Genomic DNA, 20,718 nt, shown 5'->3' on the forward strand with positions numbered 1-20,718 from the left:
ACCTCTAAATTTTATTTTTTTTTCAAAAAAAGAAAGAAAAAAACGAAAGAAAGAAGAAAGAAAAAGAAACAGAAGAAAATTGCAAACCGTCTCAAATTGAACACTTTGATGGGACCTGCAATGGTGGGATGGGCATCAAATCCCCAACATATTACACATTCGAATCCTCCTCCCAAGTCCAATGGAAGTGCTAAAAATCCGCCCTGAAATTCGACCTCCACCCAGCTCATCATTTTCCTCTCTGCTGTGTGGGGCCATCAATACACAAGAGTTGAAGGCTGTTGGGCCATCCCAGTGTGGGCCATGATAATCAGTTACTAACTAAAATGAAACAAAACTATATTTATATATAAAAAATGATATGTTCCATCTAAGACAGTTGCCTCTATAACTAATATACAACCCATGGCAATGTCAGGTATACCAGCTTCTAAGCCACAACAACGGTTGCAAATTGGCAGCTGAGAGCTGACCTTGATTTGAAGCCCAGCTTCTATTCAGCATGCAAAGCACCAAAACAAGGGACTGGGAAGCTGCAAATTCCCCATCTTTACCCTATAAATCAATCCCTTGAAATCTTAAAAGACAGATCCAGATCCCGAAGCAGAATCCCTGAGCAATGATGATCCATGCAGCTGGCGTTATAACGGTTGGAACTACTTTAGCAATATTCTCCATATTTTTCTCATGTAAACGGCCAATGACCAGACAGCAAGCCCGGCAGAGATATAAAGCAACACTACTCCAGAAGCAGGTAGGATGCCTGGCCCTGATAGACTGAACAAATCACAAGACCAAAAAGATAGCAAGGTATTACGTGATGCTTGATTCAAGGACAGCATTTTTCTGTTCGGTTCAATCATTGTTATTGTAGACCCACCTTTTAGTAATCAAACCATTCATCTGATAAAAGAGAATGCTGTATTGAATGATCCTGACATCAAATACACGGCTCGTCAATGGAAAACTACGGCCAATGGTCCACATTTAGTGGAGATCCAATTGGTAAACAGATGTTAAGATCATCCAATCAGGATCGGTTTTTGATGCATCTCCCATTCACAATGATATTCCCCATATGAATGGTTTGGATCACCAAAAAGACAGGTTGAGTATGCACATTTTGTCCGGCAGAACAAAACCGTACAATTGGACATTTTATATTTCCCTTTACCAGCATCCATACGGATGAAGACATTGAAACAGCAGTGACAAACCTGCTGTCTCTGGTAGCCAGGAGGATAGTTAGTGCAGTCATTTGTGTCGCCGTTTTCCATTTCCCCAAATTATTAACAGCTACAGCCTGCATATTTGCAATTCATGATGGTTTTCAAACAAGAAAAGAGGTTAAAATTAAAGTCAACAAGAAAACAGTGACTGCCAATTACAAATAATTTATCAGGAACTTGCTTTTTGCACACTTTGAAAATGTATACGCGATTGGGACTGATCGTCAGGTAGTAGGCCCTACGCTGGATGGATCATATGATTATATCCCACACTTGACAACATTGGACAACCCTGTCCCTTGGATTGTGGAATTTTTTAAGGAAAAGATGGACTCTGAATGAATCTTTTGTTGGCTCTTTAATTTAATTTTATTTTTCTTTTATCTTTAATTCTTTTATAATGTTTTGTAGATAACCATCTTGTTTCTTTTCCTAAAAGTCATCCAACAGAATGATTAGCATCATCAAGTCAATGTGCATCTTTGAGTATGGGCCCACCTAGGTACAACCTACTTGATGACTGGTCCAAATCTTGTACAATTCTGCCACTGTTAGAAAAAGCAATTCACTGACACATTAAGCAAAAGAAAGCAATGAACACCATAGTCCTGCCCCATGTTAGGCAGTTGAGAGTGGAATGGGTTGGAAAGGGTTCTGGCGAAAGGAGCAGAGACATAGTCCATGTATGCAGGTGTCATTTATCCACTAGTGTATCAGTTTTTCTCTTTCAACAAATCGTTGTTTCTTATCATAAAGAAAAGATTATTTATTTTATTTATTATTATTATTATTATTTTTTAAAGGATAGGAAAAAGGAACCTCAAGAACTTTACTATTCTGAGACGCAGCCCATTCTCTAACTGCAGACATCGTTATCTGCCAAAAACGTTCAAAATGGTCAAATTAGCTTTAACTAAGAAATTGAAACAAACATAAGCAATACAGATAAAGGCAAAGAAGAAAATAACCCAACAGAGAAAAAGAAAAAAGGAAAAAAGAAAAAGAAAAAAAGGAAGACAATCAACCGGGTGTTATGACAGAAGAATAATCGGCTTTAGTAAAAAATCCAATCAACACTTGTGAAGTTTTGAAGATCATGCAATTAGCCATCATCACAACCTTGTAGTGGCTTCTTTCTTTCTTTCTTTCTTTCTTTCTTCTTCTTTTTCTTCTTCTTTTTTTAAAAATTTTTTTTTTTTTTAAATTTTTTAATTTTATTTTTAAAGAGATGCTCACATCGAACCGGTTGGACCACTAATTTATCATTCGAACATTGGATATTTTTCATCAACAATGTTTCCACAACATCAAACCCGTCCAAAAAGGTTGGCTCCACTACCAGGATCAGCTTATGAACAAATCAGCCTAATCCCACCCATTGGTGGGTGACTCCAATATTCTTTATTATATCAATGGGTATCCATTGTTTTCTATGATGTGGCCCAACCAATGAGTGTAATCGGTTGATTTTTGCAAAAAGCGATACTCATGGTCAGGCCAACTTATTGGAGGGGTTGCATTTCACAAAAACATGAAAGGCTGGAACACAACTTGTAACTCAGCAACTGCCTCGCCAACCAGCAAATCAACAGAAAGGCCTAATATAACTAGAGATCCTCACACCTATCAAGTGTCAACACCGACCACGCTCACACCCTCCTTAGTTTCAGCTACAGAATTTGCCGACTTATTAACATGGGTCAAAGACACAGGCATAAATGAGCAGAGGTCTAACATTTTCTCAATCTCTTTTTTGCTTTTTATTTTTTGAATGGTAACACTTCCTCAATCACGTCCGCTAATCTCCATGGAGATTGCATTTTTCATCCATGGGACTGCATATCTTGAGTACCCTTCAATAATCAGTGGGCTGAGATTGTGATCTTGTGATCTTGATGAGAGCCTACTTCGGCTATTTGAGATCAGCTTTCTTCACATACACCTCCATCTGATGGTCCACCACACCTGGGGCACACATGCCAACATTTCATGTGCACAAAACGTCCAACCTGTCAGTAAGGAGGGTCTCACTAGCTTGGTCCACTCATCAAGAGGACCACATTCTAAATCAATGGATGGCCAATGGTTATTCAAAATACACATATCGCCCCACCCTTTGGACAGTGCAGATGTGTTACATGTTGGAATCATGCCCTAGGTGGATGGTAACTTACTGTTCATTGAGCTGTGTGATCATTAATGATGTGTACTTGCTATAACTCAGGCAATAAGCTAAAAACTGAAAGAAAAAAGAAAAAAAATCTTCGTTGTTTTACAAGTGCTCCTCGAATAAAAGGATAGGACCATACATAAGATTGATGTGCAAAATGGGATCTCGCACAAGGCTACGATGCTGCTGCTGAATTCTTAAATAATGTTTTATGTTCACTGCTTTCTTTCTAGTAACAAGGAGTCTCATATACACAAGTAACTCTCAATGTTAATGCATGTATGCTAGCTATCTTTATTTTAGAGTAGAGCTTCGTGTATCAAGCTTCAAGATTCCTAACCTTAGAAGTCTCAATGTTTAGGCCTGGGTTACTGCCAAAGAAACCTATGAATTCAAGAAGTGGCCCTTGGGATTTTTTGATCTGTTATTACCAAATTCATTGATTATATATCCCTTGGGTGGGATAACAATCATATGGGACTTTTTCATGGAAGTCGCTCTTAAGAAAATTGTCATCAGTGGGGAGGGACGGACAGACACGCACAAACGCATGCCTTTGGTTATGAGCATTTATTCAATGGTGTATCAAATATGCATGCATGCCTTTGGTTATGAACATGTATTCAATGGTGTGTTGGATCATTCTTTGGTAAGAATACTATCTGTCGCGTTGACCTGCTATAAGCTGTGATGTCGAGTTTTTTAGCTATATATTGATATGATACTTCATTAATACGATTATCTATCAACTATTGGACTATCATATTCTTCAAATCATAATACTAAAACAAGAAATTATGATTATCCATCAACTGTTGGACTATTAAATGATTCAAATAATAATAGTAAAACAAAAAATTACATACGATACATCCAACTATAATAATAATAAAAGAAGCAAAAACTTACAAAAAATGATAGAAAAATAAAAAAAGAGGTGAACATGAAAGTATCCATCTACCATTTCATCCGCATGCCATTTCCTCAAATAGATCTAAAAAATATATATTTTTATTTGGAAATGGTAGAAAATACATAAAAGAATTTTTCATTTATGTTCGAACAACATAGACCTATATTCAAACAACATGAAATTTTCATTTACCCAAACTAATTTTTGAAAAAAAAAAATGCCAAAAAATGGCAGAAAATATGTTAAAATAAAAATACAGCATATAAAATGTAGATCTATGTTCAAAGAACATGAATCTTTGTCTAAACAACATAAATGTATCATTCCCCAAAGAAATTTTGGAGAAAAAGAAAGAAACAATAATAATAAAAAAAAGACTTAAAATGGCTAAAAATGGCCTGGAAATAAAAATAATTAAAAACCAGCAGTGAATGGTAGATCAATGTTTTTTTTTTTTAAAAAAAAACACAGATTTACCTAGATCTAGCATTTGATTCATTCCCCAAAACTTATTTTGAAAATAAAAAACAAAAAAAATGGCCTAAAAACTAGCCCGAAATACAAAATACTATTGCAAAATTTTTTATTTAAACAATGCATGTGTAGAATTTGTAGATATAGCAAAAATAAGTATGCAAAAATCCCCAAATTGAACACAAATCAAGCAAGATTGATCGATTTGGAGTTATCATGTTGATTCAAAATGACTATAAGATTTTTTTTTTTAAATAAAAATTTAACAATTTTATTTTCCCCTAATTGGGCACTCACCATTCAATCCTTCAATTCAAGCCAAAAAAACTTGTTTTGATCTTCGAAACAAGAGTAGATCTGGTCCGAATTGAGCATAGAAGAATCCCTAAGCAAAAGAAAATTGAAACGAAAAAGAAAAGATCGGAAAAGGTGCAAAATAGGTGATGACAATGACATTTTATACTCGTGCCGGTCTTGACTGATTTGCATACAACATATCGGTGCCGATATGGGTCGATATAGACTAGTATTGCGTATCATAACGTGTCAATACCGATATGATACAACCATATTGGCTAATAAGATATTGATATTGTGGTCTATGATCTTGTACTGCCATTCCACTCTATCAATGGCCGTATCTTCAGTTAGACCCTAAGCCATCATGTCTTTTCTTACTACCTCCATCCACGTCCTTTTGGGCCTTCCCCTTCCCCTTTTAAGCCTTCTACATTATCCATGAAAAAAAAAAAAGAGTTGTGCATTTTAACTTGAAAAAAAAGAAGAAAAGGAATCTTCTGGAACAAGGTTTCTATAGTTTCATAGATTGCTGGAAAAATCAAATCTTTCATTATCCCTTAGACTCTTTATAGGAGTCTCTTGAAGGGTGATGTTTAATGACATCAACCAGAACTGAATGTAGGCAACTCAGGGAGGATAGTGTTGAGGGAGGATAATTTGTGATGCATTATTCCAAGCACCCATCCAACAGAGGTCCAAAAAAATGGACCCAATACACTGGTTGTCTATTAGATCACCTGTTAAGAACAACTGATTGATCCATGGTTGACCCATATATTGGTCTAATTGGCTTGTGAGACACATAGGACCAATGTTTTTGTCATTGATGATATATTGGTACCACCAGGTGGACGATTCTAAAACACCCTTTAATATGAATATTTCCAGCTATGGGCGATATATCGCCTCTGTATCAGCATGTGCCAATATCACTACATATCAGTTGCATAACCTATATAAAGGTTCCTGTATCGATGATATTGTCGATCAGGGTGTTAGGGTGAAATATATGGAAGGGGGGGGATTTGTTGTCGGATTATGTTCTTCGCTTGATTTTTTCGACCGCTCCTTTTAAAGTATTGCGAATCAAAACTCGTGATTGGGGAGAGAGTGAAGATCAAAAGAAAGGTGGCCAGAAGTTCCAGTGTATGAAATTTTGTTTATGGGTTTTCTTTTGATCTCTCTCTAAATCCAAATCCATGCACGATTCTGATGCACTAACATGAATTCAGGTGAAAATTTGAGAGATTATAGGATCAAAATGGGGAAATTTTGGGAAAATTGGATTTTCCCCATTTTCTTGCCAAAAATAAGTAATTAGCGTCCCAATTTTAAGATGATCATTAGGGGTTGTTGATATCTTGAATTTTCAATTGCTTTAAATTATTTATATTTTCAAAAAAAAAAAAAATCTGTTTTATTATAAGAAAATATTCAGCATTTTATTTTATTTTATTTTATTTTATTTTTTTTTACAATTTTGTTTTGTTTTGATGTTTTCTTGTTTAAGGTTCGTGTTTATGATAAATGCGTTAACTTTGTAGATGGAAAATCATTTTTTTTTTAATATTAAAAAAAAATATTTATTTAAAAAATCCATTTCAATTTTTTTTAATGGATGCATGGTTGTATGGTGAAATGTAGGTATGTATGTGTGTATACATATGCATGCATGGATGGACGGATGGACCATAGATGTATTTGTCCATGCATTGATGGATGGATGGTTGGGTGGTTGGATGGATGGATTATGTATGATGTGTGTGTGTGTGTGTGTGTGTGTGTGTGTGTGTGTGTGTGCATATGGATGTATATGCATGCATGTGTTTGTATATGTATGTGTCATTGTATGCATGGATGTATGTATGCATGCATGGATGGATAAATGGATCATGCATGTGTGTATTATGTATGTATGTACGCATGGATGGATGGATCATCATGCATGTGTTCATGTATGTATATATGCATGCATGGATGGATGGTTGGATGGTTAAACATGTATGTATGTATGCATGAATGAATGGTTGGATGGTTAGACATGTACGTATGTATGCATGCATGCATGGATGGATAGATGGATGGTTAGACATGTATGTATGTATGTATGCATGGATGGATGGATCATCCATGTGTGCATGTATGTATTTATGCGTGGTCCGCGTGGATATATGGATGAATGTTTGTTTGCAAGCATTTATAGATGGATATATGACTTGTTCTTTGCTTTAATGAGATTTAGGTGATTATTGTGTTTCACATGGAAGTTATTATTGATTGTATTTGTATGTAGGTAATAGGAAGCAAAATGTCGTCGAGAAAAGGAATAAGGGACATCTTGTGGAATCATGGAGGATAATAGATTTGAAACGATTAACAATTATTGTGACCACACGTGTTGGGCAAGGCATAAAAGCCTCCAATTGAGGTGTTCCATAATGGTAACGGTAGTTGTAATCAGTGTTCGAGTTGTTGGTATCGCTACAAGTTTCGCTGGACAGAGATAAAGATATAATATCGTTATCGCCGATAATTGGAAATGCAGGAAAAAAGGGGGAAACATGGAGAAAATGGTGGAATTTTTCAGTGAAACTTTAGGACATGCATGAATACACATATTTACATATTCGCGAATGAAAAAATTGCAAAAAAGAATGCATTACATAATAAGTTTTCATTTAATGGGACCCAAAAAGCATGTGATGTCATAAAAATTCACTTCAATAGCAACCAAAATGCGTTTATATATTACAAATGCAGCTGACATATAGTAATTAAGACATGTAAAAGTGAATGAACTCAAAGATGTCAATTCAAGGATGGATTGAATTATCCAATCAGTGTGGTTTTTGCATAATAAAGATGTACGTCACAAATCCACTCCTACCATCTGTTTTGAAAGGCCACAATAGGACAATGTTCTAAAAGTTAGGCAGATCCAAAAACTGGTGGTGGGCCATACCACTGTTTTTAATGGTGGGCATTTAATCACCATTGTTTCCCTTAGTGTGGTCCACCTGAGATGCAGAGCTGTCTCATTTTGGACTCATGCATTAAAATTATCTATCAAAATAAATGGACAACATTGATAAAATATTTATCATTATGATGGCACGACAAAACATCGACCCATCAATACATGGATACAAACAAGTGGAACACACAATGGGAAACAGTGTGAATGGAACATCTACCGTTGAAAATTTCTTGGGGGCCACGAAAGTTTTGGATCAAGCTTGTATTTGTGTTTTCCCTTCATCCATGTCTGTGTGATCCTATGAACAGGTTGGATGAGAAATAAACATCACTCTGGGCCTAAGAAATGTTTCAATGGAGGAAGTTATTATTCCAACTGTTTCCAATGGTATGGTCCACTTGATCTTTGAGTATGCTTAAATTTTGGTCTCAACCCCTAAAATAAGATGGAAAAACGGATGGATGGCGTGAATAGACCAGATACATTCACGGTGGGCCTAATAGAGTTTACTCAGTACCAAAGAAGCGTACTCTACGCAGTCCAATTTCCCCGTAAAAACCGGATGCGGGTTTCCTGCGAAACCCTTTCGCAGCAAGTTCCTGCGCAAGGATTCTTGGTGGGGCCCACTGAGATGTTTGTTAGAAATCAAACCCGTCCATCCATGTTTCGACCCCATTTTAACACATGCCACCAAAAATTAAGAGGATCCAAAACTCAAGTGGGCCATAGGAGATGAAACAGTGGGGAAAGGAATGTCTACCGTTGAAACCTTCCTAGGCTCCACCTTGCTGTTTATATGCCATTTAAACCGTTTATAAGATTATTTTCACTCAGATAAAGTGAAAACACTAAAAAAATTAGACCGTTACCAAACTTTTATAGCCATATAAATGTTTCAACGGTGGTCACTAAATATCCATTGTTTCCTCTCGTGTGGCCCACTTGAGTTTTGGATCCTCCTTATTTTTGGTCTCACGTCATAAAATGATCTTCAAAAATGGATAGAGGGGTTGGATTTCTCATAACCATCTAAGTGGGCCCCACACATAATCCTTGCGCAGTAACTTCTTGCGAAAGGGCTGATTGCATACTGAGTAACTCAGTACATTAAGCGTACTGAGTAAACTCTGTGGGGTCCACCGTGATTTACATATTTTATCTACTCTGTCCATCCATTTTAATAGATAATTTGATGGCTGGATCCCAAAAATGAAATATACCCAAATCTCAGGTGGACCTCACCACGGGAAACAATGTGAATTGAAATTCTACCGTTGAAAATTTCTTGGGGCCCACAGAAGTTTTGGATCAAGCTGATATCTGTGTTTTCCCTTCATCCATGTCTTTGTGATCTTATGAACAAGTTGGATGACAAATAAACATCACTTTCGGCCCTAGCAAGGTTTCAATGGTGGAAGTCATTATTCCCACTGTTTCCTTTGGTGTGGTCCACTTGAGCATTGGGCGTACTTATATTTTGGAATCAACCACTAAAATGATTTTTAATAACGGATGGACGGCGTGGATAACCCACATATATTCATTATAGGCCCAACTGAGTTTACATAGTACGATAAAAGCGTACTGAGTAACTTAGTACGCAATCCCATTTTGCGTAAGAGTTTCGCAGGAAATCCGCATCCGTAAAAACCCAGCCGTTTTCGAAATGGAAGAGGGTTTCGGAAGGGAACCCTTGAAACCCTAAATTTCCAAAACAAAATCTCTCCAAATGCCTAATCTTCAGCAGATTCTTCGCCGAAATCATCTTTAAGTTTGAAAATTTTGACGTATTCGAAGAAAAAAAGTGGAAAGTAGAGATTGGATGGCACATATGGCACACCGATCGATCAATTGGCCCACCGCAATTTCCGTTCATCGATCCTCTTCTACAATTGGCCCTCTTCTTCTACAGGTATAGAAATATGCAAGTTTCCCCAATTTTCACCATTTTTTTGGGATATTTTGCATATTTACGCAACGCTCTGATTTTATCGGTCCTTTTATCATTGAAAATGGGTTGTTTGTCACCAAGTTCTCGCTAACAACTCGACTTTTCGCAAAAAATCGATAAAATCGCCGAAAAATCAGCGATATTAGGAAGAGAAACAAAAAAAGGCAGTTTCGGTGTCGCAACTCTAGCGATACTAAAATTATCGGCGATAATTCGATAATATCGTCGATAATTTAAACACTGGTTGTAATGGCCACCGCTGTCACCATTACGATCGGGCTATGATGGCCGTTAAGGCCTTTTAAAAAAATAAAGAAAGAAAGAAAAACTATTTCGGGACTGTTAAAGGAAGTTAAGGACTGTTTTGGGGCCGTTATGGGTCCTTTTTTTCTAATGGCCATTGCGGCCTTGAAACACCAACTAGTGTTGTCATATGTGATCGCATAAACGATTATGCCGTCACATATGCCATTTTGGACTAGTGAACTGCATCCGCCATGGTGGCGTATGTGGTTATTGTGCCGTTGGGACTTATGTGATTGCACTAGACTGTTGGATTTCTAACAACTGAGACCTTTTTTTTTTTTTTTCTTCGTTTTATTTTTTGCTCCCACCTCCCTGTTTTCACAACTCTCTCTCTCTCTCTCTCAAGCTCTCATCTCACAATCACTCGTCTCTTAACTCTCTGTCACATTCTATTACTCTCATTCTCTTTTAAAATGATATTAATAAAATATGTGTTGTTTTTTCACATTTTTTAGTATATGCATTCATTTGAGTAGTTGTTAGTTGACTTGTTACAGAGTAATAGTCTACTAAACTAAAAATAATAATAATTCCCTACACTTGTAATATTTCTTTATGTAACTTTTCTTTCTTTCTTTATTTTTCCTTGAAGTTTATTTTTTTTTAATTCTTTAAAAAAAAATAAAAAGGTTCAAGGGGTTGTGTGATTCAATGTATTTTGTAACGGTAACAGCCACCATCGTTACCTATACGATACGGGCCGTAACGGCTGTTATGGCCTCTCTCTCTCTCTCTCTTTTTTTTTAAACCCTCGAAAAACCTATTTCTAGCTCATAGCAGACCGTTATGGCCTTTATAGGGGGTGTCATGGGGGGCCGTAACGACGACTACAGGTCATTTTTTTTCCATAACGACTCTTACATCCCCATAATGTGTAAGCTCCCCATAGGTTGCACAGGGAGATGCAGACTTGGATTGCCAACAACCCCCTTGGGTTGCACAGGGTCTGCTTATGCCATTTGACAACATCACACGTAACATTTACCACCATCATCGTCGTATGTAACCGTTTTGGCATACCATGCCTCCAACACCAAAGGAGATCTTGGAGGTCTACCTCAATCGCGAGTACAAGGAAATGTAGACTTAGGTAGATGAATTCAAGCCGAAATGGGAGACAAACGAGGTGATGGTCATGTGCGATGGGTGGATAAGACCCATGAAGTTTCCATTATCAACTTCATGGTGTATTTTAGAGGGCAGCCGCTGTTCTGCCCACATAAAGGATCATATATAGCCTTTTGAAGGTTGTGATTAAAGAGGTGGACTTGAAGAATATCGTGCAAGTGATGGTCATGTGCGATGGGTGGATAAGACCCATGAAGTTTCCATTATCAACTTCATGGTGTATTTTAGAGGGCAGCCGCTGTTCTGCCCACATAAAGGATCATATATAGCCTTTTGAAGGTTGTGATTAAAGAGGTGGGCTTGAAGAATATCGTGCAAGTTGTGACGAACAACGGTAGTGCGTTTGTCAAGACAAAAAAGAAGTTAATGAAGTTATAGTATATATTGGACCCATGTGCAGCTCACTACATTAACCTAATGCTTGAGTCAATATGCCAAAAAGAGACAATTAGGAACACTATTGAGGCAGTGAGAAGGGTGATGATAGACGGACTTCATATATAGTCATGCATGATTGTTGGCCGCGATGGGTGAGTGTTAGAGGAATTTCGTTTAACCGGGTGCAACATAGTTCGCCACAAACTTTATCGCACTTGATAGCTTGTACAGGCACAGAGCGGAGTTGAGGAGATTTTTCAAAATTGAGAGATATTTTGAGTGGAATTGGAAACAAACATAATGCATAAAGGGTTACTGTGACGGTGCTTTGTTATTTCTTCTGGGACAAGAGTTCATGACGGCATCTTGCAATCAATTTACAAGGTCTTTAAGGCTGAGATAATGAGGCATGACCTTCGATGGGGGTCCATGTACGAGCTTATGTGATTGATAAAAGAGGTGATACAAATTGCATCTTTCCATTTGCATCTATGGGTGCTCAACATCAACGATGACAAATAGACTAAGACCCTTAAGGATCCACTCTACCAGGCTGCTAAGTTTGTTACAGTTAACTTTATTTGTTTATCACTTGTAGTTGCACTTGAAGTATTAATTTTGTATATATGTTAATGCAACCAATTAAATATTATGTAACTGTTTAAATATTTTTTGGATTTCATCATATTACCTAAACCCCAAGTTTAACTACAAATGTCAGTTGTGCGAGGATAATGGATTGACGATGGCCGTCCACAAAGTCTATGCAAAACTATTCCCTAACTCAAAGAAAAAAGGAGCTTTTAGGAACCAGGTAATGATAATTTAGCCATTTACTTTCTAATAGTCTATAGATATATGGGTGATTAATAATAGTGATCTGTGAACCTGTGTTTAATAGTTGTGGCGCTTTAGAGATGCTAAGGGTACATTATCTGTCGCAACTACAAAAGCATCAAGGGAAATGATGATGCAATGTGAGTATATGAATTAAATAGTATGGATTGTGATTAAGCAATTGTATTCTCATTTAAACTAATACATGCTTTTGATGGATCGACAGGCGGGTGGTGGGCGTTGTATGGAGGTAACACACTCACATTGCAGTTACTAGCCATCCATGTTCTTGTCCAAATTAACTCCTCTTTGCCATGCGAGAGAAATTGGAGCACTGGGTCGCCGGTACACACCGACAAGAGTAATAGGTTGGGATATGAAAAGTTGCAAAAGCTTGTATACTGTCATTATAATATGAAGTTGAAAAAGAGTTAATTATGGGTAGAGTGAGACATGAAGGCACATTAGGACCCATTGGACCTATTATCAATTGGCACATAGACACATGGAAGATATTACGATTATGGGTATTGTAGCTAGGACACTTGATCACAATTGTCCAACTACGTATGCGTCTTTTTTGCAATATACAAATACGTGTATTTTAGCATCTCCTAAAGTTTCACTAAAAAATTCCACCGTTTTCCTAATGTTTCCGTTGGTCAGTGATACATTTCCAGGTATCGGCGATATTGATACATGTTTCTATATACATGTAATGATATTGATACTATGAATGCTACAAAAGACTAATCAAATAGACCAAGCAATGAACCAATTGGACTGTAGAGGCCCATAAATCCAATAGAAAACTATACTATTGATAGTTTTAGTATTTTTTTATTTGAAAATTAAGCTGGAATTTATTAAAAATCAAACTAAGAGAATTACAACAACGAGAAAGAACCCCCCCATTAAGAAAGAACAGACGCCGACTCCTTGCCTAGCTAAAGCATCAACTTCTTCTAGCCTTCACATTTCCTTACCTTTGAAAGTGAAGAATGGAGACCATGATGGTGCCTCAAATTTCCTTCCTTTCCACCACCCAGCTCGCAAAATTCTTATCTCGGCCATTTGGCACCCGTGAAAACTCAAGGAGTCATCTCCAGGCCATCCCTTCTAATTCTCCCAATCCCAATCAGATTGAGGTTTCCTTTTGAGTTTCCATTAAAATTGAGTTTCGACATGCTGATAGGAGGGGAGCCCACACTTTTGTAACCTGTTAACTCCACTCACATCCTTGATAACTTCCATCCATCCTCTTTTGAGATTAACTTTGGTCACCTTTGAAAAGTCCTCATCAAGGTGTTCCATATCGATAATGGTGGCCATAATGGTCACTATCATTATCGATATGGAGTAACGGTGTAACAGTCAATATGCCCCTGTAATAGATGATTTTTTTAAAAAAAATTTGTTTTTTGCTTGAAAATTTTTGGAAAAAAATCTAGAAAATTCAGGAAAATGTAAATATTTCAAATATGCCTTCATTTTTTTTTAACATGTTTATGCTAGTGTAACGGTCCACTCTTAGGTGAGAACATTATATACGGCTGTCTAGTGAATTTATGAACCTGACAACTTGAGATGGGGTTTAGACGAATGGCTAGTGCCGTGGGTTTGCTCTCCACATACGCAAGTTCAATTCCCCTTTTGCCTATTATGGATGTTTGATGGAATATTACTATTTCATCAAGGGGGAGGGGTGATTGCATGCACCCGCAGGGAATAATCTCGCCTTAATAAGAGGTCGGGACACCCTGTCATCATTTAATAAAAAAGACCACCTAAGATTGGCTGCAAACCTGTTATATTTAATTTTCTAACTATATAATATCAATGACAATTTATTTGAATGAATGTAATACCAAGACATCTCACATTTGCAGGTTTTACTATTATTTATAGTATTGGTGTATTACATACTTCATGACTCATATACATTTCATTTCAACATACAAAGTCTGGAGACTTTTCTGTCCTATTATGTAATTCATTTACCTAACAATTTAATATGATTTTCCCCAATAGATTTCCCCCAACAGATCTTAAGAAAAATTGAAATTAAATTCGGGCAAATAGTGTTGCCGGTTTGGGGTTGATTCGACAGACCACTTGATGCTCCACATTAGCCTCATATTCATGCAACCTATTGGCACCTATCCCACTAATGAATCAATAGGCATTGGAAAGCGAAGAATGAAAAATATCAAATGGTCCTATTTCCAAAAACAAGTGTATGCAAATTAATGGTTAAAATGGTTCAAACAATTTGATTTTGGGATTCTAACTTAGCAACAAGTCCCATAATTTAATTGGTTAATTTGAGTTAATATATGCCTCATGTACAATTTTTAGAGCCCTGTACGTGGAACCCACCTCGAAGTATGTGTTGTATATCCATGTCGTGCATCTGTTTTGCTAGCTTTTTTTAGGGCATGGTCCAAAAAATAAAGCAGATGCAAATCTCAGGTGGACCACACCACAGGAAAAAAGTGGGGCATTGAACACCCACCATCAAAATTTCTCAGGGTCCAACGTTATGTTTAATTGCCATCCAACCTGTTGATAAGGTCACACGGACCTGGATGAAAGGGAAAACACAAATAGCAACTTGATCCAAACCTGTGGCCCCTAAGAAGTTTTTAGGTGGAAATTTAATCCCTATTGCGTGGTCACGTGAGATTTGGATATGCTTCATTTTAAGGACCATGCCCTAAAATGAGCTAGAAAAACTGATGGACGGCATGTATATACAACACATACATCAAGGTGGGCCCATAATGCAGTGAAACAACCACGTAACATTGTCTCATTTAGAGAGGAGAAAGGGGAGGTAAAAACAAAAAAAGAGGAGAGAGAGGAGGTGGGGGGGGGGGGGGGGACATCACAGGGTATAGCAATGGAAGAAGAATACGAAGAGGATGAGGATGAATAGCAGTTGCAACAGCAACAGAAGAAGAAGAAGAAAACAAAGATGGAAAGTTTTTCCTCTTTTTGGATTTTTTTTTTCTTTTTTTTAATGAAGGAAAGTTTTTTTAGTAGAACCTTTGTATTTAGAGTCTTGGGTGTGAGTGCGTGTTGGCTTTGTATTTGTTACTCGTCTTTGGCAAGTTTTCTTAATAAAAGTTTAGTTACCTTTACACAAAAAAAAAAAGAAAAAGAAAAAGAAAAGAAAAAAGGAAAAAAAAAAAGAAATCACTATTACGGGGTAAGAAGCATTATAGGTTGTAACAGTTGTTATGGCCCCATAATAACTATTACATTTTGTTTTTTCATGGCCACCTTGTTTCGACCTCGTAACACGTAACGGTATCTGTTGTTGCCGTTACGGCTGATATGTAACCAATGTTACAAACATTGGTCCTCACACACAAAAGCCCATGAGACCTATCACACTCTACCACATGGCCCATGTTTTCCAATTTGTTTATGAAGGCTCTAATATTTCCTTCCTTCCAAAGCGATCACCAAATAACTAGAAGGATTCTTTCTTTTGCTAAACAAATTTCAAGCTTCCAATAGCTTTTCCTTGGATGCATCCATGACACCTTGAACAATTTAAGGGCACCAAACACCTTAAGCAAATGGGGGTGGATTAAAAGATCATTCACAGGTTCCTCCTGTTGCATGCTTACGAGGAAAACATTAGTGATTGTTTTCTTCGTATCTTGGAGGTGATTCATTTAGAAGGATTTTGTTCATTCCTACAATCCAATAGAATGCTACCTCCCTAAGAGGGACCTTTCAACCACCATATTGATGTTCTAGGAGCTAGCTTTTGATTGCCCAAAATAGGTAGATCTTCAAGCTTTAAGTGTGTATAACCCTTTTAAATTTTGAAGGAATCTGAGTGAGGGAAGCAATTTCATCATCTTTGTGACTACTTCTAAATGAATACTCCATCAACTAATCACTTGAAGGGGTGAAACATCAATCCACAATCACAGAATTCCATAAGGTTAATTTGTATAGATCTTTAAATGAAATTTTGAGCAGGAAGTCAATCCACCAAGTATCCTCCGAGAACTAAACCTCATACCATCCCCCACTCTATCGAATTCCTTCCTTAAAAGGAGCTCCCATTCTTTATCACTTGTGAAACTGCTGACATCCTATAATTTGGGCATATGCGGGGTCTCTAGCCATCACCCTAACCCTATATTTCACATCTACACCCTTCTTCAAAAGGCGATCGGTTTCCTATAAAAATAACCAATGCCACTTGCCTGGGATAGCCAAATTTGGTATGAGGCGTCTTATTATGGTCCCTTGTTCTACTCCTTTTCCCTTCCACCAACCAGTGTCTCCCTTATTCTTCATTCCCCAACACAAAATCCCTCTAAATTCTTTCCACCACGCTAGATGGGTGTGGGCCTATGGGGGAAAAGACATGAATAAGCAAGCATACTGGAAATAGTTGCTTTGATGAGTGTTATCCTTTACCTAGAAATACGTATTTGCTTCTCCAAGAAGATAACCACTTCTCCACCCTTTGCACCCCCTGATCCCAATAGCTCTTCGCTTGCTTGTTGATGCAAATAGGGAGACTAGGCACACAATCGGAAACGACCTAACAACTTGTTCTCTCCCCTTCCCCCTCTTTTTTTTTCTTTTTTTTTTTGAGATATAAAATATTATTGAAAAATGCACCAAAAACTACCTAACATGACATCCAACGTAGAAGCAAAACTTGGAATTCCACCTTCCTCCAATCTGACTCCAAATAATCCTATCTTTTACCAACTTACGTTTTGCCCTTTTTTTTTTTGGAGATATAAAATATTATTGAAAAATGCACCGAAAGGCGCAAAAGAATACAAAGAAAAAAGAACTAGGAAAGAAAAGCCCCCCAAGAACCTAGGAAGGCTTTACATAAGCTGCCTCAAAACATCGGACAACCTTACACATGTTATCCGCCCTGTAGAAAAGAAGTGTGTCGTCGGCAAATTGAAGGTCTGATATCTGCAGTGCATATAACATGCAAGTAGATAACATGATAACAAACGTCTTACTAAACACCTCTACCACCCACCATGAAGAAGCCCTTATGCGACCCATTCACTAAAATAGAGAAATGGGCCGAGTTCTCATGCACTCTTGCATTCATCTCCACCAATTATTGCCAAACCTAACTTTGTCCAACATGTAACCAACAAAACCCCAATCCACATATAATCGTATGCATTCTCTATATCTAGTTTGCAAACAATACCTGAATTCCCCAATTGATGTCTAGAATCAATACAATCATGTGCCACCAATGCACAGAATCTTCCTCCTAAACAAAAAAGCCCTCTAGGATTTTGAGATCACCTAAGCTTAGGACTTTGTGAAACCTTGTCACTAGAATGTTTGCCAAAAAATTATATGGGCTTCCAATCAAGCTAATAGGACAGAAGTCGACTAAACTCTCGGTGCCTTCTTTCTTTAGGATGAGGGAAATGAAGGACGTGCCTAGTACCTTTGAGAGCTTGCGCGATTATTTAAAAAAGAAAAAGACAAAAACTCAAAGATGAATAGATCTTCTTTCACTACCCCAAAACACTTGGGAAAAAGCCAAGGGGTAGTAGTCAGTCCAGGGCTTTATACCTACCTAAAGCTTTGACCACTTCTCATATTTCCTCTTCTTTCAACCTTTTGATCCATGCCGCTTCCAATTCCCCAATTCTATCAACGACCAAGTTATTAAGACCCTGAAAATTCTAGGCTTCCTTCAAAAGAATATTCTCATAGAAGTTCATGATCAAATTGCAAATCTCCTTTTTGCCCTCCATTCCCGCCCCATTGATCACCAAGCTGTGGATGCAAATTTTAACATCTTTTCGCCTTAGCCTATCCCCTTCTTTTAACCACAGTTCACGACCTTTGCCTCCACTTAATTCCTCTTCATTAAGGAGGCGTTTGATTTTTTTGTAAATACATGTAAAAGGTTAATAATGACTGTTAAATAGTGCTTGGAAGAGAGGAAAATAAAGGAGAAATTTCACCTCGATTTTCAGGATGCACGCAACGAATTCAGCGTGCTTGCGTACAGAGTAACATTGGTGGATCCTATCGTGAAGTATGTGTGTTATCCATGCCATCCATCTGTTCTGCCGGTTCATTTTAGGGCATGAGCCCAAAAATAAGGCAGATCCAAAGCTCAAGTGGACCACACCAAAGGAAACAGTGGTTTTGGTAACATCCACAGTTGAAAGTTGAAACCTTCGTAGGGCCATCAGTGATGCATATTACTTGTCATCCAACCTGTTCATAAGGTCATACAGATGTGGATAAAGGTAAAACACATGTCAGCTTGATCCAAAACTTCTATGGCCCCCAAGAAGTTTTCAACAGTAGGCATTTAATTCTCACTGTTTCCCGTAGTGTGGTCCACCTGAACTTTGGATCTGCCCCATTTTCTGGCTCATACAATAAAATGAGCTGGCAAAACAGATGGATGGCGTAGATAAGACGCATACTTCATGGTGGGCCCCACAATGTGTAAGCAATGTTTTCTGCCTCGGTTGTGGAGCTGAATACACGCCAAACAAGGTAGCTGTCAATGTCGTCACTGGGGTATGTGCTGTAATTATAATGGTAAAGTGACCATTAACTGTTTATGATGAATTGCAATGATAATTTGAAAATCAAACAACCCCTAAGCCTATTTTCTAAAGCTTGCTTCAAAAACTGACGGTGGATAACGTCCTCATCAGATAGTGAAGCTTCTTCTTCTTTATCCCATTTTTGAATGGCCTCTAAAAGTCTCAACTTCTCCTCTTCCAGCGATCCGAACTTGTTTTTGTGACACTCCTTTTTTCTTGCCTTTGAGAAGCTTGAGTTTCAACATAAAACGGTGACTGACCCATCGGGACAACACAATAGAGCCAAGAACTTTGCTGAAAATTCCCTCATATTCCAGCCAGAGGAACTCAAAATGAAAAGGCTTAGGGCGCCATGACTCTTCGCAATAGTCAAGGGCAAGAGGAGCATGTGCAGAGAATTCTAGGGAAACACAGGTAACACACGTGAGGAAACAACTCCTCCCAATACCTTCAAATGAAAAAAAGAAAAGAAAAGAAAGAAAGAATAAAGAAAAAAAAAAAAAAAAATCAATTTTGGACAAAGTTAGGTCTTCCTGTTACATTAATTTTGGTATCAAGGCAACTAGTAACTATTCGGAACGTCCTTTTCTTTTCTTTTCTTTTTTATGTTCCTTCCATCTGCCCAAATCTGTCCAATTGCGCTTAAAGCTAACCCTAACCCTAAATGGTCCTGATTCTCCCATCTGTAAACCAAAAACCCCAACTCCAAACCCTAATCCTACTAATAGATATTCCTACCTCTAAAACCCTAAGGGCCTGTTTTGGTCTGCGAATTACATCAGTAATGTACTTTAAAAGCACCATCATTATGATTTTACCATGATTGTTTAAGCATGCCATTTGGCAGTCAAATGCTGATGTATTATGAGATGGGTATTGGTGATTCGTAACCATTACAGTTTTACATTGTATTGTAGTGGAAATCTCCTATCCAAACACACACATCATTGTACTTTTCGCCATGATTTGACGCTGAAGTAATGTAAAAGCACCATCATCACGATTTCCAAAAAAAAAAAAAAAAAACAAACACGGGAATTGTCAGTCAAATTACAGGAATTGTAATTTGTAATCATTGCACTTTTACAGTGCATTACTGATGTAATTCGCAATCCAAACAGGCCCTAACCGTAATCTTATTCATACCAAATCCCCCAAACTCACACCCCCTTCTAGCCCCAAAATCCAACCAGGGTTGGTCCCCTAAAACCTATTTTATCCTAAGCAAAAATCCAAGTTTTCCGAGACCCTAACACAGTAACACCCCTAAACATAAAATCCCAACTCATCCAAAACCCTACCCACAGTCACTATTTACCTGATTCTCAAACCCTAGCACTATACGTAGTCCCAAACCCTAACCTATACACGGCCTTTAACTCAACCACAGCCCACTTATAATCCCTAAACAGTTTGTAAATCTTAACCTTAACCCTTCAACAGTCCATACTATTTCAGCAAAAAC

At 37.6% G+C, this 20,718-nt stretch overlaps 1 protein-coding gene across 1 annotated transcript in view; it reads right to left on the bottom strand.

Moving 5' to 3' along the window:
• Positions 1–327: 327 nt before the first annotated feature.
• LOC131253136 (CDP-diacylglycerol--glycerol-3-phosphate 3-phosphatidyltransferase 2-like) overlaps positions 328–20,718 on the bottom strand; it is a 47,319-nt gene continuing 26,928 nt past the window's right edge. The window contains exons 5-7 of the mRNA XM_058253972.1: positions 2,049–2,105; positions 1,218–1,303; positions 328–777 (exon numbers count right to left, since the gene is read on the bottom strand). Coding sequence (XP_058109955.1) covers positions 657–777; positions 1,218–1,303; positions 2,049–2,105 — 264 coding nt within the window. The 3' untranslated portion in view covers positions 328–656. The remainder of the gene's footprint in view (positions 778–1,217; positions 1,304–2,048; positions 2,106–20,718) is intronic.

The sequence above is a fragment of the Magnolia sinica genome, chromosome 8, assembly GCF_029962835.1.
Source record: "Magnolia sinica isolate HGM2019 chromosome 8, MsV1, whole genome shotgun sequence".
Classification (NCBI taxonomy): domain Eukaryota; kingdom Viridiplantae; phylum Streptophyta; class Magnoliopsida; order Magnoliales; family Magnoliaceae; genus Magnolia; species Magnolia sinica.